The sequence below is a fragment of the Dermacentor albipictus genome, chromosome 7 (assembly GCF_038994185.2).
Source record: "Dermacentor albipictus isolate Rhodes 1998 colony chromosome 7, USDA_Dalb.pri_finalv2, whole genome shotgun sequence".
Classification (NCBI taxonomy): Eukaryota; Metazoa; Arthropoda; class Arachnida; order Ixodida; family Ixodidae; genus Dermacentor; species Dermacentor albipictus.
Window position 1 is genome coordinate 4,564,899 of NC_091827.1, and position 27,952 is coordinate 4,592,850.

Consider the following 27,952-nt stretch of genomic DNA (forward strand, 5'->3'; position numbering starts at 1 on the left):
CGATGGCCAAGCGGCTAGCGGAGAGGTTTCGCACGGGCGGGGGCGGGCTACAAAACAACCGGAAGTGAACGATGTGACGTCGCATCGTGACGCAGAACCAGTGAAGGCGGGGCTTAGCCGCGATGGCTCGGCGAAAGAGTTGAGGAGGAAAAGCATGGCTAGGGAGGAGGGTAACTTGTAATCGCTTGTAGCTCCATTAATGCGTAATGCTGCACTTAAATTGCGGTGCGAATTTCATACTTAAGCTGTACCCTACGTGTCTGCGAAATTTGTCCGAACCGTTTCAGGGACCCTTTAAGGAATACATACTGTGTCCTGTGACAATTGCCCCTTCCCACACTTGTTATGCTTCACCGCACAGCATTGCTACAATGAGGCAAAGCTGACTTTCGGGAACTGGCATTATTGCAACGCGTCGTGTTTTCCAAGCTTCGAAGCCACTGGCAAGGATTACAAAAGCCGAGTCGGCACCATTGCTAGGCGCGGTGAATTATTTAATGGGCACTTTGCAAAAAATTGGAGGACGCTTAAGCTTCGCCTTCAAGAGTGGAACGCGATAGCGTTCCCGTCGACCCGCCAATGGGTGTAAGACAATGGGCTACAGGGCAGCCATCACTTAGGAGGCGCCCCGCATCAGACGCGGTGAGCGTCGAGCCATATGGTCGAGCAACGCGGCGTTCGGCGCAGCAACGAAACGTGCGCCTGAGCAAGCGGAGCGAACCAAAGAACTCGGTATCCCGGAGGGAGAAATGATGCACGCCAGCCAAACGCCGTGATCGGCACGGGCAGAGAGATAGAGAGATAATGATCTAAAGAAAGGAAGGACGCTTGATTCTACAGAGGGAGCAATGCGCGCGTGGCGCGCCATCTGTCGGGGCAGCGCCGTACATGGAGAGGAGAGGGTCTTTTGTGTTTGCCGCAAGATGGCTCTCCGTGTGCGGAAAGCGCAGAAGAAATGCAGCGAAACGCACTTCGCTACTCGTGTAATTGCGACTTCTGTAAGTTACATGTTCATAATTACCAATATACACCACAGTATAACTTTCCACGGCTCGTTTCGAAGGCAACACCGCATTCACTAGAGGCGCGTTTGTACCTTTTGGAAGCATCGAAATCGTGGCTGAGTGGTAGCGTCTCCGTCTCACACTCCGGAGACCCTGGTTCGATTCCCACCCAGCCCATCTTGGAAGTTGCTTTTTATTTATGGAGTGCCTGCCGTGATTTATCGCTCACGGTCAACGCCGCAAAACGCTGACGCCGACACCGACGCCGACACCAGACGCCGACACCCGACGCCGACACCGACACCGACGCCGACGACACCGGCTTTTCTGCGACACGAGCTCCTTAACGCTATCGCGTTAAAAAGCTGCTGCGCATGCGCGAGCGCGCCGCATGCGGTTGGAAAGCTAGCAGATGACTCCCCGCCTGGCTGGGCAATGCCACCACGTTCAGGCAAGCTCCCATGTCCACGTTTCTGAATGCCATGCCAGCGCACTGCGTCGCGTATGGATGTACGAATTATTACGGCAAGGATAACATCATTTTTATTATTTACTTGTTTTCATCCGAGTAGCGGTACCCACTAAAAAGAGCGTCATGGGTGAACACTGTAAAGCGGTTGAATGCGGAAAGCTGAGTTTGTTAACTCGGGGATTTCGACTCACAGCAAGCAATTTATAACAGCTATACATCATGAATTTTGGTCTGTAATGAGTCCCTTGTATTATTATCTGCCCTTCTTCAATTTTAGGCCAGCTTCAAACTCTTCTAGCCACCCTGACTATGTGCCAACTATTTTCACATACACTCGAACTTTCAGGCAGGCTGCAGTGCAGCGGCACTGCAGCCTGATAAAGGATAGAGAAGCACGTAAAAGCACGTTAATGACAGCAAAGTGACTGCAGTGTGGCATATGCGCGGCAGTGGCGGCTAGTGGTTTCAGAATGCATTTTCGTGCTCGGTGTACGCTCGTAGCTCTCAGCACATGGGCTCGCTCCACTGGCGTATCACTAGCATAAACCGTGTGCGTGTGTGCGCAGCAGCTAATGCCTGCATGTTTATTGTGAGACGAAATGAAAATCAATTGCTAACGATTATTTTGATAATCATGTCATACCGTCTCGTCACCCCTACACATTCGATAGCACATAGATTGGCTACTTTATGCGACGAGTTATATGACATAAATGCAGTCTGTTGGAAAATAGGGCGCAAAGTCCGCAATCATTCTATGCTGCCAATCCAAGTGCGAGATAAGTGAGCGCTATAAAGCAAAGGCTAGCCAATGGAATGCAACCAGCTTTGACAGCTGATGATGCAACAGGTTGTATGTGTTAGCATATACCCAAGCCACTCGATCCAGTTCATCCCTGAACTTCATTTTAGCTTTGTTTTAATACATACATGTAACAGTTTACACAGCACTAAATGTGCATCGTAATGCATATAGTTCAGCTTCTACAACACCGCAGAAAGAGAAAACCAAGAGTGAATCTACAGATTTCAAATCCAATGGGGTAGTTGCAAGCTGCCTGAACAAGAAGCACTTATGGGTCACTGACGCTCAGATTGAGCATAACATTCTTCATGTAACCCTTTTTCTTAAACGTCCAACCACGATGGGCCTGATGCATGGTTGCGGTTGTTGAGTGCAGGGAGCTCCACCCCTGGTCATTAACGATCGAGCATCACGAAAAGTCACCAGTCTATCCTGTGTCCAAAAAAGGAATCGGAATGTAGTCTTCCTCCATCATTTTGACACAATGTAAGAAGACTAAACAAACAACGCAAGCTGAATTTCCTGCCATGAAACTCGATGGCACAGGTAGCAACAAGGCAATGACAGGGAATGTTTTCCACACAAATACTCGCTCCCCCAGTGGCCTGAATGCTTCCTCAGGCCTACGACAGAGCACGCTAACTTTTTTTGCAAAGTGGTGCCCGACAGCAAGAAGCTTGCTAACGAACGTTGAAGCAGCTAGGCCTAGCATTACCGTTACCGCGGTAGTGGCTACGGCTGCCAGCAGATCTGCATGCAAGAGCGCCAATTCAAGGCGGCGAGGTAATCAAAATGGCAGCGGTGGTGGCATTGATTAATGCCATCTCGGACCTGCGGTCACTGAAAAAATATGGAAAATCGAACGGCGAAGGGTTCTTGCATCCGAAATTTCAGACATTTTTACACATTGACTCTATGGGGTAGGTGAAGGTGCCGCGAGGCAGAAAGTTAGTCGTTGACTGAAGACTGGCAATTCCTGCAGCCGACGACACAGTGTCAAAGTAGATTCTTTAGAATTCCTCTGTTACTCAAGCGAGCCAGCATTACTGTGACTTTGATTCCTTTTCAATTAGAAGCACGAATTCACTGAGTCTTCCCTGAGCATTTCCAGACTATTCAATGTCCCTGAGAATTCCCGGTTTTCCCGGTTGGTAGATACCCTGCAAATTGACGGCGTTTGTCTTGAGAGCGAGACAGGAAGTTTCCCAGGATTTCAGCTAAAGATGCCAACACGAGTAGCGGCTTTACTTTCTGGTGAGTTTGGGTCATTGACCTCTCTCTGGTTATCGGTGAAGCAATGTGTCTGGTGTACTTGCTTCCCCCTTTCCATGAACAGCTCAGGGACGGTGTGCGTGCTTTGTGTGGACCTTCTCCTCCTCAGAGGCAGTGTTTTGCGATGGCTACAGGTCATTGGATTGGCCAATGATGATGTGACCTGCTTCTAGGGCTTGTGTGAATATTCAATTGACTATTATGCTATATTCAATATTTGCTTCAGTTCGAATTACAGTATTCGAAGTTTTTGAGGTGTTTGAAACAAACTTATATACACATTTTCTCACCTACAAGCCAAAGCCCCAATTAATGCACACATACATACCAAAAAAAAGTGTATATTTCATGGTAGTAACTGCATACAATGCCCAAATCATTGCAAAACAGTCTTCATATGAGGATGCACGAATCGACCACGTTGCATCTTTGGCAGCGGCTCTGTTCTCTACTTTGTCGGCAATGCTGATGGCAGAGAACTTTGCCCCTGAAGGTGGTTTAATGGCAATGCAGCAAGCGCTCCTGTGGAACCACACCTCATAGTGAAATGCTTACTGCCTTGAAGCCACTCCTTAAAGGGGCCCTGAAACAGTTTTCGAACATAGTAAAATATTGTTGCCGATCTGTAAATGAGGCTCCTGTGTACATGTGAGCCAAATATTATTGCACTGCCATGCAGCAGGGAAATTACAATCTCGTTTCAAAGCAGTGAACAGACGCTTGTTCTCGAATCCACATTGTCGATCAGAAGCAGTTGGCCAAACAGCGCTATTGGCTGATTTTGTGATTGTGAGACCATTCTCAGTAGTATATACAGTCGAATCCACTTTAACAATATTCAAGTGCCACGAAAATTCCATTGCTATAACCGGGTTGCATGAAAAAATTAATAGGGATGTCAGAGCTGATATGAGAAAACTATGTAGGCAGGGAGGCCAGTGCCCCTCCCCACCACCTTCCCCCGTTGCTGATTATGTTCGCTCGATTAACTGCTTCCCGGGTGCTCCGATTGCGTGTAACAAGCCATGGCTGTCGACTTCATCGTTATAACCGATAATGCTGCATCGGGGCATTGTAGTAACCAAGTTATTTCACCATGGAAAACATACAAAAGTTGATGGTAGAGCAGCTTCTCATTGTTATAACTGATATATTGTAAAAACCTGTATCGTTATAAGCGGGTTTGACTATAATTGCTAGTTTTAAGTTAAAATAAATGAGAATAAATATGCTTACAATTTCAAAATGACAGAAAAGTCATTTCACGTTTGCACTGTGTGTAGCTGTGTTTGCTGCAGGTGGCCTCTGTGATGGCAGTGGCATGCTGTGTAGCGTAGTCTACAGTGGCCGCCGTGGGGTGCTGCGACAAGCCCTAACACAGCCGTGACACTCAAATTTTAGTAGAAGCTTTGCCCGCTTGGCTTCTCTGCTGTGTAGCTTCCAGCCCGCTAGAGGAGACGAAAAGTGCGCGAAAGCCAGGTACCCTTATGATAACTCCACTTATAACGTCGAACCTCATTAACCTGAACACGCTTAAGTCGAACTTCGAGTTTATTCGAACTGACACTGTGGTCTAGAAAAAGTTATGTGGATTCCGATGGGCGAAAATGGCCAGTAATTAGAATGCGCAAGCATTTGTGACAGTTAATTTGAACATACCGCACTCTAGCAATGTTCTCAGTAGCACACTAAATCACGCAGCGACGCCTCCGACCAAGCATTGCTCTTACCCCGCCAGAGGAAAAGCTTAGGAGAGACCCCTCAATGCCACACGTGAAGGAAAAAAAGGAAAAATGTAGTGGAAATTTCACCCTCTCTCAAATGGCAAGGCTGTTGTTTCTGCATTGTGCCGTAATACCCCAGCCACACTAGTGGCAAAATGCGCGCCGCGGGAGGGAACGGTCCTAGGCCGATTTTTCACAGCTCGCCATGGCAGCAAGCGAGACGAGCTATGAGCGGAGGAGACCAATGAGAGTGGCCCCTACAGAGACGTACATGCAGGAAACTGGTGTCATGCGGACCCACCCGACTGCTCTATTCGTACTCGCGTCTGGTTCAGCCAGGCCGCTCGTTTCACACTATCGTCTGCTTGCTGACGTCAGCTCTCACTCACGCTTGTTTTGGTTGGCTTGGCTTGGTCTCGTTTGCCCCCCCCCCCCCCCTCATTTTTTTTACAATGACAAGTCTAAACCAAGATGTCTTGATGAAAAGGTTGTCGGAGACAGTGCACCATATCCTATTCTGTACGACAAGAGAGACCATAAATACAAGGACGTGAAGGCGACGCCCAATACTTCATTCTCCTTGTCTTTTGATCGCGTCAACCTCACAACAGAAGGGAGCACACTAACATGATTACTATCAGCGGAAACAACTTCATGATCTTGATAAGGCATGACTTGTGTTAAGAACTCAGGATTAAGAACGTAAAAACAGTACCAATCTGTCAGCAGACGAAGGAAAAAGCGTGCGAGCATGCAAAGGTAAGCAGCGGCGGAGGCCCAGTCCAGCCTCGGCAACGCTATTGCTTTGGTGGCAGTCTTAGGTGGCAGTGCTTTAAGTAGCAGAGGTAATCAACGCCACCCATCAAGCTGACAGGAAAGTAAATCCACTTCCCTTCTGCCCTGCCTCTCAACTCCCTCGTAGCTCTCTCGCTTTCAACGGTCTCCGCACATGCATGCCTCCGCACCAGCGCCTCCCACCCCACCGACCCAGCACCAGCTTCCTCCTTGAAGTGTCATTTTCTGTCGTGATTGGAGGAAGCGAGAGTTGGCTGGCATGGGCAGCTTCGTGGTCCTCGCTCATTACATGCTTGCGCCACAATATTTCATGACTTGCACCGTTTGTGCATCATGCTATAGTGCATGAATACTTCAAGAACAAGTCCTTCTTTTAATTCCAACAAATTTTCGGGCCCCTTCAAGTTCAAATTACCGAGATTCAGCTGAAGTCAAATTATTCGAAAAATTTTCGTGGCATGAGATTTGTGGGACGACATATTTTAATACTGATGCCATTTTATGATTAGTTAGAAAAGTGTTTCAAGTCCCCTATAGTCAATATTCGCATATAAACCACACCCCGACCCTTATCGCTTTTCTTTTTTTTTAAATTTCAACGTGGCACTAGTGCTATTGAACGCTATCCCAATATCTCCGGAGCAGCCGTGCGGTTATCATGTGATGATCCCGTGCTCGCTTGCCAAGGGTAGCGGGGCGAGGGCACGTTTCGCCACTCCCGCTGCTCTTCGCACCTGGCTGCGATGCGGCAGCAAAGGCACCCCCATGCTTTCCCCTTTCTTGGAAGCGCTATTCCCCCAATGTGTCTCGGTCTCTCGACTGAGGAGCTTGCAACTGGTTGCATCTCAATTCAGCCGTGGAGACCGCCGCATGCCGTGCCCCTGCAGTGCTCGGCCTTCGTCAGTGACTGACCGCCCCAGGGCCCAAGCGCGCATCTACTCTGGGTGAGCTGAACACTTATCAGCCTCTTGTGTGGTTTTCACATTATGCGGTTTTTCACCTCAGACGTGCGGAACGCTCAGCTGCTGTGGTTTTGTATTTGTGTTTGTTTACTGTTGTTGCCTCTGTTGGTACATGTAACTATAAGGCGAATAAATATCTTAACTCGAAGACTCACCCTGTCCCCCTGGCCTGAACCCGGTGCGGTCACAACTCACTGCAAACCGTGGTTTAAGAGTCACAGCTCTGACTGCTAGGGCTGCTGCGAAAGTGCGAGCGAGCAACTGCCACTCTGCCAGCACGGTGCGATCCAGAGAAGGGTCAGGTGGGCACGCGCAAGCTTGAGTAATACCCCTATACTTGAGATGGTAACCTTGGTAGCCCACACCCAGCAAAGAGTGCTGGGTGATGCCTAACAGCCAAGGCAGGCGCAGCGGTGGACGGTGAACTACCGTGGGACGTTTGGTGCCCATCGGTGATTGGTAGGGGTATGTGAATACCAAATATTAGATATAGAATCACATATCGAATCAAATCAAGAAAAAGAAAGTCTGTTTATTGAATCGTATATCAGAAAAACTTTCACAAAATCTAATGCTTGCGAATTTTGGACAAGAAAACACGGTGCTGCACATGCACGAGAGTCTCCTAGCATTGCATATCAAGAATGTAGCAAGCTGTCAGTGACTTACATATATAGAAACTAAGATATACAGTACGCTCTACTCTTCTTAAAGGGAACACCATATTAGTATGCCAGCACTGATTGAACAGCTCAGTTCTAGTATATGAAGGTCCAGAAAATATTCTTTTAGTCCTTAGAATTTCTTCTGAATAGCATCAAGGGCTTTTCTTTTTATCTAAAGCTAATGAATTGGTGATATTAGGTTGTATGGAATACCAATAACCTTGGCTTTATAGAGGACCTGTGTTTTGTGGCAATCTTTTATTTATTGCATACAAATTTTTGCTTTCCAGTTATTCTCCGAAATACAGCAGGGTTATCCCAACTTTACGGCAGGTAGGTTATCATAATGTTCATATAACAAGGCCTATGACATCAACCACTAAAAGGGCACCCCAGATACCATCTGCGCTTGCCTCAATTCTGTCAGACTTCCCAGCCCTCACAAAGCCTTAAATCTTAAGCTGCCAGTACGTCATAATGTCATGCATCATATTGTCACCACAAGCCCCCCAGTGTTCTGCTGACCCAGGCGCATTGCTGGTGACCGCCTTGCCATCGTAAGGGGAGAATTAAACCACATGCTGCAACTAGGTATCATATGTCCTTCATCGAGCAGTTGTCTTCAGCTCTCCGCATGGTACCAAAGCGTGCCACAGGGGATTCACACCCGTGCGGTGACTACCATGCGCTCAACACATGCACCATACCCGATCGCTATCCACTCCCCCACACTGATGACTTCACAGCCAACCTAGCTGGAACAGTAATCTTCAGCAAGAGAAATTTTGTGAAGGCCTACCATTAAATCCCTGTCGAGCCAGCAGACATCCCAAAGACTGCAATTGCAACACCAATTGGGCGTTTGGAGTACGTCCACATGCCGTTCGGGCTGAGAAATGCTGTGGAGACATTCCAGACGCTGACCAACGAGGTCACCCCGGGACTCCTCTTCGTCTTTGCATACCTTGATGATCTTCTGGTGGCTAATATTTCCCCCGAGCAGCATAGCAACCATTTGCGCCTGCTATTTTCTTGGCTTCAGGTACACAGCCTTTATATCAACCCGTTATATCTGCTGTTATACCTGCTGGCCTGAACCCTCTCCTCTCACTGACATAACGGCACTTACAGTGGTTTCAACATTGTAAGTGGCTGGATCTCGCACTTCAGGTGCCCCAGCACTGTTACAACCAATCGCGGCCGACAGTTCGAACGTGATCTCTTCCGAGAACTCACGCGCCTGCTTGGCATCTGCCATGTTCATACTACCGTGTATAACCCATCGGGAAATGGAATGGTTGAACACCTTCACTGTCAACTTAACGCCACCTCGATGGCCCACCAGGCTCGCTCTTCTTGGGCTGAAAACCTTCCTCTCATACTGCTAGGCATGCGCTCCTCTTTCAAGGAAGGTACAATGTTGTGACTGCCCTGTGAATTTTTCCCACCAGCTACTGTTGCCACACCCAACCCAGACAGCTATGTTCAGCAGCTCTGTTTCCTGTTTGCACATTTGTGTCCTTGCCCTAGTACGGTTGCATCATCAAGAAATGTTTTTGCCGATGAAGACTTGCCTACAGTGAGCCACATTTTTGTACGGTGTGAAGGCATCTAAACATATCTTATGCCACCATATGACAGCCCTTTCAAGTTACTCAAGCGGACAGAAAAGCTGTTACTATCGACCTCAAAGGATGTGAAGAAGTTGTGGTGATGTACAAGGTCAAACTAGTCAAACTAGTGACCTTGTCATCATTATTCGCATTTAGTGATTCCACAACTGCTGAAACAACGGATCTACCCGATCGCCCGGCATCAAAGGCTGTTTTTTTAGCGCCATTACACTGCTGCTGTTCTCTTAAAAGGGGAGAGCCTTCTAGCAGCCACAGTCACCTTTTTTGGCCACCTTTTACATATTGCACGCTCCGGCGCGTGTGTCTCATGGCTCGAGCAGCAAGCTGCGAGGTCAGAAGAAGAACAAAAAAAAAAAGTTTTTCAGCTCCTGCCATTGGTCCAAACGGTTCTCAGGCCTTTTGCTCGCTGACTCACACATTGTCGTAGGGGACATAACCTCGGTCGCTACATTAAGGCCAACCTGGACGACAGACGAAATGACCGTGCATCAAGTGACTTAATTGATCACCCCTCCACACGTCCTCCACAGGAGCTGTCCGCACCGTTTTTGCCATCTGTCAAGGATTCTGGAATTTCGAGGCTCCCGGCAAGTTTGCGCGATGCTCGCTCACTGCCCCCCTTCCCCCGCACTTATCCGCCATCTGCGCAAATGCTTGCAACTGGCCATGACACTTTCGCATCCGCCATCTAAATCAAAAGCTATAGTCTTGTGATGGGTTGCTCTAAGCTACAAAAATAGACTGATGTGCATCTATGAATGGCGCTGTGAACAAGAGGCCGCCGTACAGTGTGTTGCAAAGATGGCAGCCATGAATAACTTTGTTGCTATTGCGTGCACTCAACGTCGTTTTCGAGGCCGTTTGTTGACTCTTCAGAGCGTCATACAGCTGCTGCAAATAGATCTAAGCTGATTCGGCACCAAACCATAGCTTTAGTTGCAGATGATGTCACCCGAGGAAGCAGCGCTGATTAGGCCTAATGGCCTAGGCAGTCTGTGACGAACATTCATCGTTGGCCTATGTGGTATCGGGTCCGCAAGCTGTCACGGAGTGCTTGCCACTAATATTGCCACGACAAACTTGGTGACATTCAAGTTGCGCGCCCTTTGCATTGGGCACTGTGCACGCCGTACAGTGGCGCTGTTCAGCAACAACAGGCAGCGATCTTCGTGGCACGGGCAGCCAGTTGGACCCGGCTCGCACGCGCCACGCGCACGAGGCGTCACGCGAGGAGAAGAGGAAGACGGTTCGAGCCCAGCTTGAGAACGCGACTGCCGCGGATTTCTGCACGACCTCAGTGACTTTTACTTGTGGGCACAAGTTCGCCTTGAATAAATATCCTCGTTTTACTAACATCGTTACATTTCTGGTGGAGGTGCGGGGTATGAGTCGAAGCCCCACGAACGAAAGTCAGCGTAGCCCCGACAACCCGTGAGTCCGTCCCGTGGAACTGACACCTGTACACCAGCGGACCAGCCGCCGTCTTCGAGGTGACTCGCCCGAATTCGGCCCTCTTCTCTTCTTGCCAAGAGAAACTCCCACAACGGACGCCGCCACAATGACTACCCAGGTAACACCGGCACAGCTAATCGTAAGCCAACCTCGCAAGCCGCCAACATTCCATGGTGACTCGTTCGAAGACGTGGAAGATTGGTTGGAACTGTTCGAGAGAGTGGCGAGCTTTAATGAATGGAATGAAAGACAGAAGCTCCGTAACGTATATTTCGCGTTGGAAGACTTCGCAAAAACGTGGTATGAAAACCACGAACCCTGTTTGACCTCTTGGCAGGAATTTCGACGACAACTGCTAGCAACGTACGCGAGCACGGATCGTAAAGAAAAGGCGGAAATCGCACTTCAAGCCAGGAACCAGCTCACAAACGAGAACGTGGCGATGTACATCGAGGACATGTCCCGCCTGTTCAAGCGTGCTGATCCCACCATGAGTGAAGATAAGAAGCTGCGCCATCTCATGCGTGGAGTAAAGCAGGAACTCTTCGCAGTTCTCGTCCGCAACCCACCGCGCACGGTCGCCGAGTTCAGATGTGAAGCAACGACCATCGAAAAAACACTGGAACAGCGGGCTCGGCAATACAACCGTGAGGCAAGCTGCGCATCCGTCCATGTCTTCCCTGGAGGCCTGCCAAACGACCTGGAAGCCCTGCGGGAGCTTGTCCGGTCAGTGATCAGGGAAGAGCTCAACAAGTTGCAGATACCTCAGGCTCCAGCTGCGCTATCTATTGTCGACGTTGTCTGGGACGGACTCAGGAACGTCATACGGGATCCAGAGCGTGAGCCACAGCCGACGCGGCGCACCCCAACGTACGCCGACGTACTCAGGCAACCCGCGGTACACAGTAGTGGAGCAGTTGCGACGACCGTTCCCTACCCGTCGACAGTACGCAGTGCACCTCGTCTACTGGAACCACCGGCTGCCTATCAGCCTTTAGCACGCAGTGCACCTCGTTTCGAGGAACAAAGGCCCCGCAAAAGTGACGTCTGGCGTGACCACGAGTGCAGGCCTCTGTGTTTCCACTGCGGAGAAGCGGGTCACCTGTATAGGTTCCGCCCGTACCGTCAAGTTGGGTTAAGGGGTTTTCCCTTAAGCGCACCATGCCCCCGAAACGGTGAACGGCCAGCGGAGATCGAAGAATACTTGTCGACGCGCCAAAGCCCCGTTACTCCTCGCCAACATCAACCACGGGCACCGTCGCCCATGCGCTACCGATCGCCTAGCCCACGCGCGTCTCCAAGATTGCCTAAGCGTCGTTCACCAAGCCCGCACCAGGAAAACTGAAGCAAGCGACCTGTGGAGGTGAGGCCGCTGATAACCAGAGTTTCGAAGATCCTCCAACGCGATTCCAGTGCGGTGACGAGATAATTCCAGTCTACAGGTGCAGGAACGAAACGATTACGTCAGATTTGCGGTTGATAATAGACGGATGCGAGCTGAATGCCTTAGTCGACACCGGCACTGATTATTCAGTAGTAAGCTTCGAGATGGCGAAGCACCTTAAAAAAGTTGTGACGAAGTGGACTGGCCCGCAGATACGCACGGCAGGCGGCCATCTTATCACGCCCCTTGGCCGATGCACCGCAAGACTTACGATAAAAGGCTTCACATACGTTTCTGACTTTATTGTACTGCCAGAATGTTCACGGGAACTTATATTGGGAATGGATTTTCTACAAGCTAACGGCGCCATAATTAACCTACGTAGGTCCAGTGTATCTTTCTCGACAAAACAAGCTATACCTGTGGAAGTATCGGAGGAGCGACGTCTCACTGCACTGCGCGTCGTTGACGATGACGTAACTGTGCCGCCACGCTGCAGTATAATGGTTCTTGTGGAGAATGAAAGATTTTCTGACCGCGAAGGCATAGCAGATGGAAACATAGAGCTCCTTTTCAACAAAGGCATTTGTGTGGCTCGGGGCCTTGTTCAGTTAAGCGATGGCCGTGCAAATGTCGCACTTACGAATTTCGGTAATGAATTCCAACACATCGCACAAGGAACAGCTATTGCCTATTTCCACGAGTTCTGTGAAGCGACCGAATTATGCAGCCTAACTACGTCAACTGCCCTACCAGGAACCTGCAGTGTCGACAGATCAATTACCGTCAACCCGAGACTCCCTGAAGCCCAAAAGAAACAGATATATGCCCTGATAAAGGATTTTTCTGACTGCTTCTCCACATCCTCGAAGGTACGGCGCACGTCTGTTACGAAGCACAGAATCATAACAGAGGACGCCACAAGACCGGTATGCCAGCACCCGTATCGAGTGTCACCAAAAGAAAGGGAGATCATCAAGAAGCAAGTAGAGGAGATGCTTTCAGATGACGTTATTCAGCCTTCCAGCAGTCCATGGGCGTCTCCGGTAGTGCTGGTTAAGAAAAAAGATAACACGCTTCGATTCTGCGTCGACTACCGTAAACTGAACAGCGTAACCAAGCGGGATGTGTACCCCCTTCCGCGTATCGACGATACGTTAGATCGGCTCCGATGTGCAAAGTTTTTCTCCTCCCTGGATCTCAAGAGTGGATATTGGCAAATAGAGGTGGATGAACGGGACCGTGAAAAGACAGCATTCGTAACCCCTGATGGCCTCTACGAATTTAAAGCACTTCCATTCGGCCTCTGTTCCGCACCGGCAACTTTCCAGCGAATGATGGACTCTGTGCTTGCAGGATTGAAATGGCAGTCATGCTTAGTGTATTTGGATGATGTGGTCGTATTTTCCACCACATTTGACCAACATCTAGAGCGCCTGCGACTAGTGTGAGAAGCTATTCGCGCAGCAGACTTGACAATTAAGCCGGAAAAATGTCAATTCGGCTTCGATGAACTTCGGTTTCTCGGACACGTCATCAGTGCTGAAGGCGTTCGGCCAGATCCCGAAAAGACAGCAGCTGTTGCAAGGTTCCCGACACCCACGGACAAAAAGTCAGTGCGACGTTTCTTGGGTTTATGCGCATACTACAGAAGATTTGTGGAAAACTTTTCAAACATTGCTGAGCCCCTTACAATACTGACAAGAGAAGATCAACCTTTCATGTGGACAAGCGAACAACAAGACGCCTTTGACGAGTTAAGGAAACGCCTGCAAGCTTCTCCAATCCTTGCCCATTTTGATGAGACAGCCGACACTGAAGTTCATACCGATGCGAGTAACGTCGGCCTCGGTGCCATACTAGTGCAGTGGAATAACGGCCAGGAGAAAGTAATTGCTTATGCCAGCCGTAAGCTCTCGAAAGCAGAGGCCAACTACTCCGCAACCGAGAAAGAGTGCCTTGCAGTCATTTGGGCAATATGTAAATTTCGGCCCTACCTCTATGGTAGACCATTCCGAGCAGTCAGCGATCACCATTCGCTTTGCTGGCTGGCGAATCTCAAGGATCCATCCGGATGACTAGCAAGATGGAGCCTCAGGCTTCAAGAGTATGACATTACTGTCGTATACCGATCCGGGAGGAAACACAGCGATGCCGACTGCTTGTCACGCGCACCCGTCGAGACAACTGTGCCAGAAGAAGAGGATTTCCCGTTCCTTGGCATTGTTGACGCGTCACAAATTGCTCAACAGCAACGAGATGACCCGGAATTGCTTCCACTTATACAGCGCCTGGAGGGACTCGACGTTCAACTGCCGCGTATTTTCTCTAGGGGGCTATCCTCGTTCTGTCTGCGAGGAAGTGTACTCTACAAGCGAAACTTCGAGAACAGCGAGACAAAGTTTTTACTTGTCGTACCCGCATCTATGCGAGAAGAAATTTTGCATGCCTGTCACGATGAGCCGACGTCTGGACACATGGGCGTGAGCCGTACAGTCGCCAGGATTCGTCTGAAATACTACTGGCCCAAGTTATTAGCATCAGTGCAGCACTACGTCAAGACTTGTCGCGAGTGTCAAAGGCGCAAGACTCCATCCGTAAAACCGGCCGGCCTCCTCCAGCCAATAGAGCCACCAAAAGCCCCATTCCAACAAGTCGGTATGGACCTCCTTGGACCCTTCCCAACATCATCTTTAGGCAAAAAGTGGATAGTTGTGGCCACGGACTATCTGACCCGTTACGCAGAAACTGATTCCCTGTACAATGCAACGGCTGGCGAAGTCGCAAAATTCTTTGTCCACAATATCGTACTCAGGCATGGCGCTCCCACAGTTGTTATTACCGATCGTGGAATGGCCTTTACTGCGGACCTAATGAAATGTTTGTTGCGAATGACACATACTGATCATAGGAAAACTACGGCGTACCACCCTCAGAAACACGGTTTAACTGAACGCCTTAACAGAACACTGACCGACATGCTGTCGATGTATGTCGACGTTGAACATAGGCTGTGGGACGAAATTTTGCCATACATCACCTTCGCATATAATACGGCCGTTCAGGAAACAACACGAGTCACCCCGTTTGAACTTGTATTCGGCCGAGTAGTATCCACAACTTTGGATGCTATGTTGCCGTTAGATGAAGAAACCCATAACTCATCTGACCTGGATGATTTCTTGCAACGAGCCGAGGAGGCACGACAGCTGGCAAGGTACTGAATACGCCGCCAACAACGCATCGACTCCAGCCGGTACAACCAGCGCCGTCGTGAAGCTCATTACCAGCCCGGTGACAAGGTGTGGGTATGGACCCCAGTGCGACACCGTGGACTGTCTGAAAAGCTTCTGTGCAGATACTTCGGCCCTTACGAAATACTTCGTCCTATAAGCGACGTCACTTACGAAGTGAAATCTGCTGGACACGAGAGCCCAAGACGGCGCAACTCCACGGAAGTTGTACATGTTGTCCGCATGAAACCCTACCAGGAGAGGTCATGAACAACAGCAACAACAACAAAAAAGTGAGCGCCCACAGGAACCCCTACTTCCTCTCACGCATCGGGCCGATGCGGTAAGGAGGGGGATAATGCCACGACAAACTTGGTGACATTCAAGTTGCGCGCCCTTTGCATTGGGCACTGTGCACGCCGTACAGTGGCGCTGTTCAGCAACAACAGGCAGCGATCTTCGTGGCACGGGCAGCCAGTTGGACCCGGCTCGCACGCGCCACGCGCACGAGGTGTCACGCGAGGAGAAGAGGAAGACGGTTCGAGCCCAGCTTGAGAACGCGACTGCCGCGGATTTCTGCACGACCTCAGTGACTTTTACTTGTGGGCACAAGTTCGCCTTGAATAAATATCCTTGTTTTACTAACATCGTTACAATATGTTCATATGGATGGCTCATCAGTGATCAGTACCGAGACCACGCGTGCGGGTTAGATTGATGGCTGTTTGAAGCAGCACGAAGTTTGCCACTGCAATCCAACGCAATCTGTGTGCATATAGACGGCTAACGTAATATGCGCTGCTTTTGTTGTTCTGTCTGTCCACGCCATGTTATCATTTTTATCAGTCGTGTTGACCTGGACAAACCTCACTGACAGAGGCGAACCCGGCCGATGTGGCGCCGTTCTGCGAATTGTACCATTTCGGACGTTGTGTGCGTGATCTCGGCACCGGGCCAACGTCAGGGAGTGCTCACAGTGACAAAGTCCACTACTGCATCAGCCGGGGCGGCCCATTCATGGCACTCTCGGTGCTCCTTTTGTTTCGAAAATGAAGTGAAACGCTTGCTTGGGCGGCATCAAACATTGCGCACATGTGACATGTGGCACTCTATGGGTCTCTACACTGAACAGTAAACCCTCGTTAACTCGAAGTTGTAAAATCCGGGAAAAATTTCGAGATAAGCAGAGTTTCGAGTTGAGCAAAATGCCAAAAATTTCAGTGACCGGGTCACTGAAAAAACCAGTGACAACCAGCACTGCTAACAAACGCTCCACAGCACGAGGGGAGCTTTTGCAATAAACGCAGAATTCCCAGGAAAAACTTAATTTTATTGTTTTGGAAAGAACTGGGTGATGCTTGCCTGCTTGGCATTGGCATTCGGCACGAGAAAAGCGTCCTCGAGCTGCTGAACGCACCGCATGAGCCGTTATTCACCGCCGCTGCATTCAACTTTGTTGCGGAGCAAACGTAGCAAGTTCCTTGTTTCTACAGTTGTCGGCACTTCTCTAGGTGGTTCTTCGTCAGTGTGATCACCGTTGTTCACTGCTATTTCAACAATGTCGGCATCGGACAACATTCCGGTAACGGGCACGTCCGACTCGTAGAGCGCGTACTCTTCAAAAGTGATTTCGCTGTCTTCGGCATCGCTGGCGCAGCCGGCAGCTTTGCGGATTTCGTCACAAAGTTCATCGCAATCACTGAACACGTCAGTGTCTGGCTCGAGCGATTTCTCGGCGCGCGAAAATCCTGCTTGCGCGAAACAATTGGCAATCGTCAATGGACGCACTTGTCGCCAGGCTTCGGCGATCAGGTGGACTGCACCCAGCAAATCTATTTCATACTTCTTACCACTGTCGTAAGAGCACAAAATGCGGTGCAGGAGACTCTTCCTGTAAAACTTGTGAGCAACCTCAATGACTCCTTGGACCATCGGCTGGAGCACGGACGTCATATTAGCAGGCAGGAACTCCAGCGTGACCGCCTCCACGTTGTTGATTTTTCCGTGGCCGGGGCAGTTGTCCACAACCAACAACACTTTCCGGCCGTCCCTTGCCATTTTGCGGTCAAGAGCACGTACATACTCTTCAAAGAACACTGCAGTCATGCAGGCCGTTTTATTGGCGCGGTAAGTCGCATCTCTCGGGAGCCATGCATTTCGGAAGCACCTTGGATTGAGCGACTTACCGATAACAAGCAGCGGCAGTTTTTCATCGCCGGTGGAGTTGGCTCCGAAAAGTATCGTCACTCGGTCTTTGTGCTGCTTAGCGTCTGAGCACACTTCTCCCTTCGGCGTGTATGTGCGGCTAGGCAGCATCTTATAGAACAGTGCTGCTTCGTCGAGGTTGAAAATGTACTTGTCCGCGTAAGCCTTTTGCAGCTCAGCGAGGCGGTGGTTGCGCCAGGTGTCTGCAGCCCCTTCATCAACAGTGCCGCTTTCGCCGTGGATAGGCTTCGAGGCTACGTTATTTCTTTTTTTAAATCGTTCAAACCAGCCATTGCTGCAACTGAAGTCTCTGTGGCCCATCTGCAACGCCAAAGCGTCTGCCTTCTCCATCATCATTTGGGTTGTCACGGGAAGGTTGGCTGCCCTGACATTCCGGAGCCACAGCATGAGTGCTGCTTCGACGTCCGGGAATTTCGAGGCCCGAATCCGCTTCCGCTTGCTGGAAAAACTTTGCTCGAAGCCATCAAAGATCTTCTGCCGATTTTTTAAAACTGTCGATAGCGTCGACAAGGGGATGCCAAATTCTTTGGCGATGCTCGTTTTGGATCTTCCCGCTTTCTCCACTTCCTTGATTAACGCGACTTTTTTCTCCAGCGTCAGAGACTTACATTGCTGGGGCAGGACATCGTCGTCGTCCGTTGACAACACACCACACACACAACAAAAAAAGAAAATCGCAGTCAACGCGTCGTGCGCACAGCGCAACGAAACAAAGAACAGAATCGTACACGCACAATAACGTTCACACGTGCGAAATACGGTGGTACGACTACTCAATAAAACCCATGATCCCCCGCGCGCAAGCGGCGCACACCACGTGACTGCTTCCAAGGTTACTTGACGTGGTTGACGGAAAACGGCTGCATTTTTTTATTAACTTTTTATTTAAAATAAGACACAGCTTATTCATTCGACAAAAATAATCAATCTTATAGAGTGTGGCGGGAGAGGAAAGTACAACAAGGATAACCAATAAATACCTTTTTTTCAGTGACTATCATAAGTGGGGCCGATGATTCAATGCAATACAGCTCTTGAAGCCCACAGAAAGGCATGCTCGTAAAGTTATTTTGGTTACAATACACCCCCTTCACACGTGTTGTTTTGCTTGTCAATGTGTGTCTGAATTTAGTGGCATGGGTAATTTCACAGTTTCTTAACCTGTTCAATCCAAAGTAGTCAGTTATGACCATCAGATAATTGTTTACTTTAGCTGTTTTCATGCTGCTGCGATGGCTGACAGGCTTGGTGTCTGGCGATGGGACTAGCACTCTACACCCACAGCTTTCGTTGGCCTCCAAAGAAGGTGTGTTTTGTGCAGGGGTGTGATTTCGACTCCCGTGCAGCTGACCGTCTGCTGCACCGGTTTCCGCGCTGAAAGCTCGAAACGCCCATATAGTTGAATGGCGGCGCATTTCAAGATATAGCTTAATGGCAGGCCACCAAAACACATTTCACGCCTTTGAGAACAAAATGATTTCACTTCTGTTTTTATTGGATATGACATCGCATTAATTTTTGTTTTGCCAGAAGTGTTCTCTCGTCACACAGATGGCACTAAGCTCCATGAACTGCCGAAGAACTGCCATGTTTTAAATGTATAGGCTTCTACGGAAGCTGCGCTACCAGGTATATTTACCTTGCCATCACTTTGAAGTTCCCGAACCAGATCACCATGATGTCATGGATTTTGAGAGTATTTGCCTAAGCCTCGTTAATTTTTTAACGGTAAAGATGGACCACATTGTATTCTAAAGTAGCTGAAGACTGTACTTGGCAAGTTTTAAGAGCCTTTACTGCCCCACAAAGGCCTAAATACAAGAAGGCACACTGAAATTCACAATGTCACACTGATGAGCTGGTACTGTGGCTTCAGTATGAACTTGAAAAAAATTGAAGTCTGATCTTCATTTTCTATTCTGCTAACCAACCTCTTACCGTGAAATTAATGAAAATTAGAGTGTTGAAAGGATATTTGGTCAGTCTTAACTAATTAAGTGTTCTTCCAAATTTACTATCCTTAAATTGACACTGAAATAACGTCAAAGAGCAACACTGCATCAGTTCCTTTCAAGGCAATATTTTCATTTATTAGTTGGGAAAAGGTTGATCATCGGTGAAAAAAACAGTCTACGCTTTCACTCCTTGAATTTATGTTTAAACCACAGCACCAGTACTTTGGTATGATGTCATGCTGTATGGGCAGCTTCCCTGCATTAAGGCTTCTAAAACTACCCGAGTCATTGATTCCACTACAATAGAATGCAACCCCCATTTATCGATAAGCTATTAAGCAGCTTCAACTAGATGTAGCTAAATACATGATGTGACGAGCAGCTAATGCTGGAAATACAAGGCTACATCACCACCTGTCTGTCATTTTTTTGCTTCTTTTCTGGCTTACACAAGCCTCTGTCTACAGTAAGACTGGCGTTTTTGACGTTACAGTAGTGTAACTTAGCAGTATAGCTAAAGTCATTGCCCCTTTTTGAAAGTAGAAGTGCCATTACTTACGACTAAACACCAGCAGGTATTCATTGTTCGGGAGTTCCACAGCCATAAAGGCATCCATGGGATTGTGGTGGAGGAAAGACAGGTTGTTGTCAGGCTGGACTAAACCTGCAAGTTGTGACGTAAACAGCAGATGACAAAATGACTGTAGAATACTGCAGATATATCCCCAACAGAGTTTTAAATCATCTGCTAATAAATGTATCACAGTTTACAGAATTGCAGAGTGCCAGTTCACAGACCTAAGCAGCAGTGTTGGTAGTGCCATGTTGTGATGCGTTATTCACCCTCAACATGTTAGAAGGTTTTGTGCTTGTCATTGTGCTTGCAGAAAAGGGAGAGGGGGGATGCATACCCTTTGCACTGATGATAACCACTGCCAATGCCCTAGCACCAGTATATGGGTAGAATGTGGTCACTGCAATTACAGTTTTCTGTACCCTAGTCATGTCAGTGTCACACGGTGGCACCACCAGCATTCCTGCACAGATCTGTGTCTTCGGTGCTGCGTAAATTTAATATGTCCACAGAAAGGCTAAAGATTTCTTATCTTAAGGCTTAATGGATTTGGCCCTTTCATTTGTATCTGTTGGAGGGGCCAACAAAAGCAGTATAGAGGCACAATTTGCAGCAAGAGCAGGTCATTGTGGCCATCACATTAGGCAAGAAAGACAGATGCAAAGGTAAATGGGCAGCGCTGCTCTCTAGCTCTTTCTTGAAAATTCTTAGAATGTTTGTTTCAATAAGACTGGTTGTTGGGCGAGTTAGTTCATACTGTGAGGAAATAAATGGACTGCTAGAAATTCAAGACAAGGTAGTAAGAGACACGGACAAGCGCTAACTTTCGACTAACTTTATTCTTTGTCGCTCGTCAATGTATGTCATTAGTCGCACTGCTTGTGATTATGTCCTTGTCTACGTACTTGTCTTGAATTCCACGCAGTCCATTTGTTTCCTCACAGAATGTTCATTTAGTTGTGGGGTTCACAATATACAATGAAAACAGAGAAGCACATGCAAAACGTGTTTCAGCCACCTCGAACGAGGCGTGCCTTCCATTGAAGCCAAATTTAGGCATCTGCAATGCTCACAAGTTCAAAGCAAAGGATACAATTACATAAACCGTGAAAGTGGAAGAAAAGACCAATTCCACTTTTATTTCTCTATTCCTTATTATTTCGACTTTATCAATTTAAAAAGTACAGATAATTCCCTTATGCCTACCTTGGCTTCACTGTCCATTACTACAATGCATACATAAGTTCCTAATTATTTTTGAAATTGCACGAGAAGGAGCAGCTATTGCCAGCATGCAGTGCCAAGACTCCTCTATTTATTGTTATCTCAATAAAAAAAAAAAGGTAGTTATTGTTTGATTCAGTATTGGAAGCAAGAACTTCAGAAGGCTAGAGGTGTGGACAAGTTGGTATACATTGATGACTGAAAGCAAGACTTTTTGAAAGATTTGCATTCACCTTCACCTGTCTAAATTAACGTTATACAAATTACTCATCCGCACCAAACTTGAATATGCAGTGCAAATTTGGGATCCGTATCAAACTAACTTGATATAATCTTTATAAATGGTACAAAATAACTCGGTTCGTTTTATAGTGTCTAAATAAACGCAGCAGAACTGCAAGCATGGCATTAATGAAAGCTAACCAACTACCTTCCGTTGCTTAATGCCATATGATGCTCCGCCTAAGCCTCTTTAACAAACTATATCATTATCCTTGCCTGTGTGATCTGCTTGTCCTTTCTCCCTATTATATTTCACGTCATGTAGACCATGCCCAAAGGGTTGGCATTCAGGTATGTAGGACCAATTCATTTCTGCACACTTACGTACCACGAACGTCTAATGATTGGAACTGTCTAGCCACACAGTAACAATCCCAAACCATGACAAATTTGTGAATGCATTAACCAATATTTTGTAACATTTCTTTGTCACGCTTCTGTTTCTTTTTTAGCTAATATTTCATTGTTAGGCAATATTTTTGTGACATTCTCTATTGGGCCCTTGTTTTGTTCTAGCTAATGTTGTACAGTTAAACCTTGATATAACAAAGTAGGTAAAATCGGCAATTTCCTTCGTTATACCAAAATTTTGTTGTATTCAAATTCCGATTTTTATGCAAATATGTACAATTGCCGATCGATTTTTCTTACAAGGAAAGGGGCTGCAAAATTTTCTGAGTTATCGGGCAATCAAGAAAAGCAAGTTTGAATGAGAAAGCAATTCAGTTTGACGAATTTGGGAGTCGGCAACGAATGATACAGTTCCATGCCACGTACGCGAACGATATCTTCACAACAGCAATACAAATTAAGGGAAGCCGGCCACGCTATTGCGTGTACTCCGCCCCCGCGTCTGATAGCATAGACTGCACTGGGGCGACGTTATCATGAATAGTGCGAGCAAAGGGGAGCGAATGCTTCATCTGCATATCACTCCAGTGGGTCACCGAAACCTGAGAGTAAATATGCAACCTCCAATACTAAACTCGTGGAAAGACAGCTTACATGATGCCACACCATCTTGGCCCACCCACTTTTTGCACACGCGGCAGATTACCTCTAAAGCAGCGTCGACGGCTGCGTATGCGCTCAGTCGCGCTTACAGCCATGCACAGCCAAGGTGGAGTGCACGGCATAAATCTCAAAGTCCGCCAAGTTATCCTCCCCACTCACGGCACTGCCCCTGGAGCGCGCTTGATCGCGTTACCCCAAGCTCGCTCCCCTCCCCCTCTTAGCCTTTACTCGTGCGGGAAGGCGGCACTCGTAAAGCGATCATCTATCTTGTTTCACCTTCGCACACTTACACTGGCACTTAAAGCACACAGTGCAGGATCTTATCGAACTTGGACTTTATAAGGAACATAGCGAGGCTCCGCTTACGCGGTGGCTCTTGTGGTGCTGCGCGCGATTGGAGAGGTGCGATTGTAAGCAGCTGCTTGTATTTCACTCATTTGACCAAATGCGTCCTGGAAGTTTCCATTTATTGTCTCGGCATTCCTTTGTGGCGGAAGTGAAATTTCGTTATATTGAAATCGCATGTAAACATACTTCGTTATATTGGGGTTCTAAATACATGGTGTTGTGTGGACAAGAGGATATGAGTAGTTATGGTCCTATCGATAATTTCGTTATATTGAAGTTTGTTACATTGAGGTTTAACTGTATAATTAGCAATACTTTTATACATTCTTTAAATTCATTATCCTATTCTGTATCATTATTAATCACTTCCCTCTATAATGTCTGTTGACCCTGAGGGTAAAATAAGTAAATAAATAACTAAATTAGAATAAATTTAGAGAGTATGACATTCAAACAACTCTAACAAATAAGACAGGCTACAGAAGTTAACTGATGGTTCCACTCACAGACGGGCTCTGTGGTGCCCTGTAGATTGTACAGGTAGAAGAGGGAGGGGAGGCCAACGCAGAGTCGGTCCTGCCAGACGTCCAGACATTGGGCCACGCCGGGAACACTGATGACCTGTCGGCCGCCGTGACGGCTCTTCGTTCGATTCACCTGATGAACTAGGACCTGAAGGCAGTTATTGACAGTATAAGGGCATGACATAGTAATCCATTAAGGCAAGCGCACTCGTCTAAACATTGGCTCAGGGTTGAGGCTCCTCATGTTCTCACACTGTTAATGGACAACACTAGTTTTACAGACATATAAAGAGGTAAAACAAAAGTCCAAAGCTGGTGCTTTAGAATTGGATGACACTGAGGGTCACAATATCATTTAGGAGTTGCGGCCAAGGAATATGGCAATGTTTTTGGAACCAAGAGCTATACTAGCATCGGGTAAAGGTAACCACAGTTTTTACAGTGTTCTTTTCTTTGATAACCAATCAATCAATACTCGAGACTATTACTTGAGCACATCTCTTCCAATCCACGAGCTAAACATATTGTGCCTGCTTTTCTGAACATCACAGCTCAATCTTCAAAGCTTCTAAGCCTAACGACAAGTAGTTCTGGAGCATTGTATGCTCGGCTCCTCTGTTGCAATGGTAATAGTCATTTTTTGGCAGGCTTTTGGCACCATGGTCAGTTGTGGCTGAAGTAAAAATCTGGAACTTGGCCAAAAAAGCCCGGGGAGCAGTTTTTCAGTAATTCAGCTGTTCTTTTTTTTTCCAGACCATGTTTAGCATTGTGCATCGACACGAAACGACGTGACACTGTGTTTATGTAAGGAAATAAATATTTAGAGATCTCAGGACAGCAGGAGATGGCAAAACCTGCTTTACAACAGAAGTGCATGTGGCAGCAAGTGCTTTTGTGGCATCAGTACTGCTCCTTGCAAATGGTACTGTTCCTGTTGTTAAATACTTCTAGAACACTGTCAAATAACCAAATGCAGAATGCTGTGAGAACCTGTTTTTTGACGGCGACACAAAAGTAATAGGTGGGTGTGCCACCATGGTCCATGTGGGTAGTGCAGAAGGTGGTGCAGCCCTTCGTGTCGGCCACTTTGATCCAGTCCACGTCGTGCCCATCAAGTGCGCCTACAGGAATCAAGCGCAGATGCCGTTGCTTGCCTGCATGAGAAACATGGCCACATCCAAGGATGACTTGGACCCCTGTCAATTGCACACTTTTGTGCATGCTTGGGTTGATGCAAATTTAGCTTAACACATATTGAGCCTAGGCAGCGAGGGACTGGAAGTGGCAAGGGAATACATCTGCTTAGGGCAGGTAATGACCACAAATCTGGATCATGAGACTTAAATAATCAGAAGAATAAGAATGGGCTGGGGTGCGTTTGGCAGGCATTCTCAGATCATGAACAGCAGGTTGCCATTATCCCTCAAGAGAAAAGTGTATAACAGCTGTGTCTTACCAGTACTCACGTACGGGGCAGAAACCTGGAGGCTTACGAAAAGGTTTCTACTTAAATTGAGGATGACGCAAAGAGCTATGGAAAGAAGAATGATTGGTGTAACGTTAAGGGATAAGAAAAGAGCAGATTGGGTGAGGGAACAAACACGAGTTAATGACATCTTAGTAGAAATCAAGAAAAAGAAATGGGCATGGGCAGGACATGTAATGAGGAGGGAAGATAACCGACGGTCGTTAAGGGTTACGGACTGGATTTCAAGGGAAGGGAAGCGTAGCAGGCGGCGGCAGAAAGATAGGTGGGCGGATGAAATTAAGAAGTTTGCAGGGACAACATAATTAGTACATGACCGGGGTAGTTGGAGAAGTATGGGAGAGGCCTTTACCCTGCAGTGGGCGTAACCAGGATGATGATGATGATGGTAATGATGATGATATTGAGCACTCTACAAGTAATTTTGAAGTAATGCTCGGCATCACCATACCATGTGCTCACTTTGGGATGCCTGGATCAATGCAGATTGAACTCAATGCATATAGAAGACTGCTAAAGGTAATTTTGTTTGTTGCCAAAATTACCTTTAGCACGCTCCTTACGCTGATTCAGCTCAGCGAACATTAAGCACAACTACAACTATATTTAAAGCATGTTTGGCACTAACTCGTTACATGCACAAGAAAAATTATGCTTGGGTCGATTCAGATTAAACTCAATGCAAGTTGAGCACTGCAAAAGGTCATTTTGGCATCACCTCACCACATGCACACTTTCAAGCATGCTTGGGTCAATACAGATTGAGCTCTATGCATATAGAGCACGCTACAAGCTATTTTCAAGCATGCTTGGCATCAATTTTGTTACACTTGCTCATGAATTGCACTGAGATCCTGTTCAAAATAGTTTCAAGGCAAGGCCCATATTCAATAATGTTCCATTTGATTTTCCATTCTTATCGTATCATATCCAACATGAAGCGGCCAATCCTAATGATAACAGCAGCATAGCAGCATTTGAATCACATCAGAGCCAATGAGGTGGGACAAAAAGAATGAGAAATGAAATGGGTCATAAAATAAAGGGTTCTTCTGTTAAAAATCAAGAGTAGTAGTTTGCACTTAAGCTTCATTTGCATGGGGAGGCAGCAACAATGGGTTTCACATACCTGCAATAGCAATGAGGAGTTGTTCCTCTGGAATGTATTCAAGTTGGGCAATCCTCTTGCCATCACCAATACGGGCAATTTCTGAAGAAACAGACAAAAGTTGGTTGAGGTATGCACATCTGAGGAAGCAAATGGATCAGGAACAATAGCCTAGCCTTCGAATGAACCTGTTGCTGGTCACAATCTGGTCAATACTCGGGTAATGCATCGGATGGCAAATCAGACGAGCACAAAGTACACAAGACAGGACAGCATGGGTGCTAGAGGGAGCACTCATGCTTACAGACTGTGCCTTACTGTCTTGTTTTTCATGCTCTAATTTTGCAACAATGGCTTCCTCAACTGTTGTATTTTTTTGTCAGTATAGTCTTCAGAGACAGCCAAGATGAACGCCGCAACATTCTTTGAAAAGCTAGAGATTATTTATGGTCAGCAACAAGCACATTACTAGTTGATCATTAGACCATGATGATGAAGAGTGATAGAGTGGTAGCTGCTACAATGAATGCAGGGCACATTTGTCCAGACTTGTGTTGAACTGTGTTCAGCGTGGTGTAATGATGAATTCCAATGGCAGATTCAGCGCACTTCCAGTAGTAGGTTTCTGCTCCTTGCAGAGCAAGTCTATTTCACTGGGAGATTAAGTGCCTCCCATATTTTTCACTGGCGGATAGGGAGGAGTACCGCCACTAGATCCACTCCATGGAGCAGTGCTCTCTGTACTCCACAAAAAGTTGATGAGTCGACCGAAAGTAGCGTGATGTTAGGCCACCCACTGGCAATGGACCGCTAGGGCTCGCGTGCCTATGAACGCACATCGCGGTCTCTCGGAAGCAATGAGTGGTGCTTCGCATTGTCAACTTGCACTTTTACTGCTTACGGACAGTGATGATTTATCTAGCTCAAGTTCCGAATCGACCCACGGTGACTCAAGTGATAAATAAGCTTTGGAAGCTAGTGTATTCTAAGCAAGCTTTCGACATCACATTTTGGCCACCAGCCAAGAGACCGAAAGTTGCATGTATTGTGGCCGATGTCGTTCACCAGTATTCGGATGAGGAGGTAACAACAGCTCCTTTTTTGGAAGTCCACATTTTAACAGCCTTTACTTTTGTTGATAAAATCCAGTTTCGAAGGCATTTCAGGCTGTTTTAATGTGTTGCCACTCAACATTTCGCGGGCTTCACTGCATCTCTGATGTTTCCGACGCAAAATCACAACGGACAAGAGAAGCAGACTTACATGTGGTGTGACTTCCATTAGAGCATTAGAGCACGAAGAAACACAAAACTTCTAAACAAAACGTGAGCTCGAGAGCTCAAGCCGAAAAGACGAAAAATGCGTGGAATGTTGGGCACTTGCGGAAGTGGATGTGTGTTAGCACCCCTGCTAATTACTCTGGCAGGAGTGTGTGCGTTTCAATCGCAGATTTTATTAGGTTGCCCTCCGCCATAGTGGAGCGCTCCTGCGCAGAGTTCGTCGGCCACTCCGAATCTGCCATTGGAATTCACTATTAAATTTGGCTGCTGTTATTACTGTTCAATACTATGTCTTAACCGTCGAGTTTGGTACATCTTGGGCTGACTGTAGTATATGTGTGGTGTCCTATTAAACTATTTTTTTCATCAGCTGCTTTCATGCACATAGCTTCATGCACACTGCTACGTCATTCCAATATAAACTTACCATACACCCCATATAATACTGACACCACAGTACTTGAACAAAAATAATGCTGATAACATTCTCTGTATGTCTACTGACCTAAAAATTAATATAATATTTAAA

At 47.3% G+C, this 27,952-nt stretch overlaps 1 protein-coding gene across 5 annotated transcripts in view; it reads right to left on the reverse strand.

Annotated features, from left to right (window-relative positions):
* The window catches only part of gek (serine/threonine-protein kinase gek), a 309,659-nt gene that overhangs the window by 47,986 nt on the left and 233,721 nt on the right, over positions 1-27,952 (reverse strand). For all 5 annotated transcript variants that reach the window (XM_065455026.1, XM_065455025.1, XM_065455029.1 and 2 more), the window contains exons 33-36: positions 26,165-26,245; positions 24,540-24,703; positions 23,532-23,697; positions 20,143-20,247 (exon numbers count right to left, since the gene is read on the reverse strand). In XM_065455026.1, the coding sequence (XP_065311098.1) occupies positions 20,143-20,247; positions 23,532-23,697; positions 24,540-24,703; positions 26,165-26,245 (516 nt within the window). The remainder of the gene's footprint in view (positions 1-20,142; positions 20,248-23,531; positions 23,698-24,539; positions 24,704-26,164; positions 26,246-27,952) is intronic.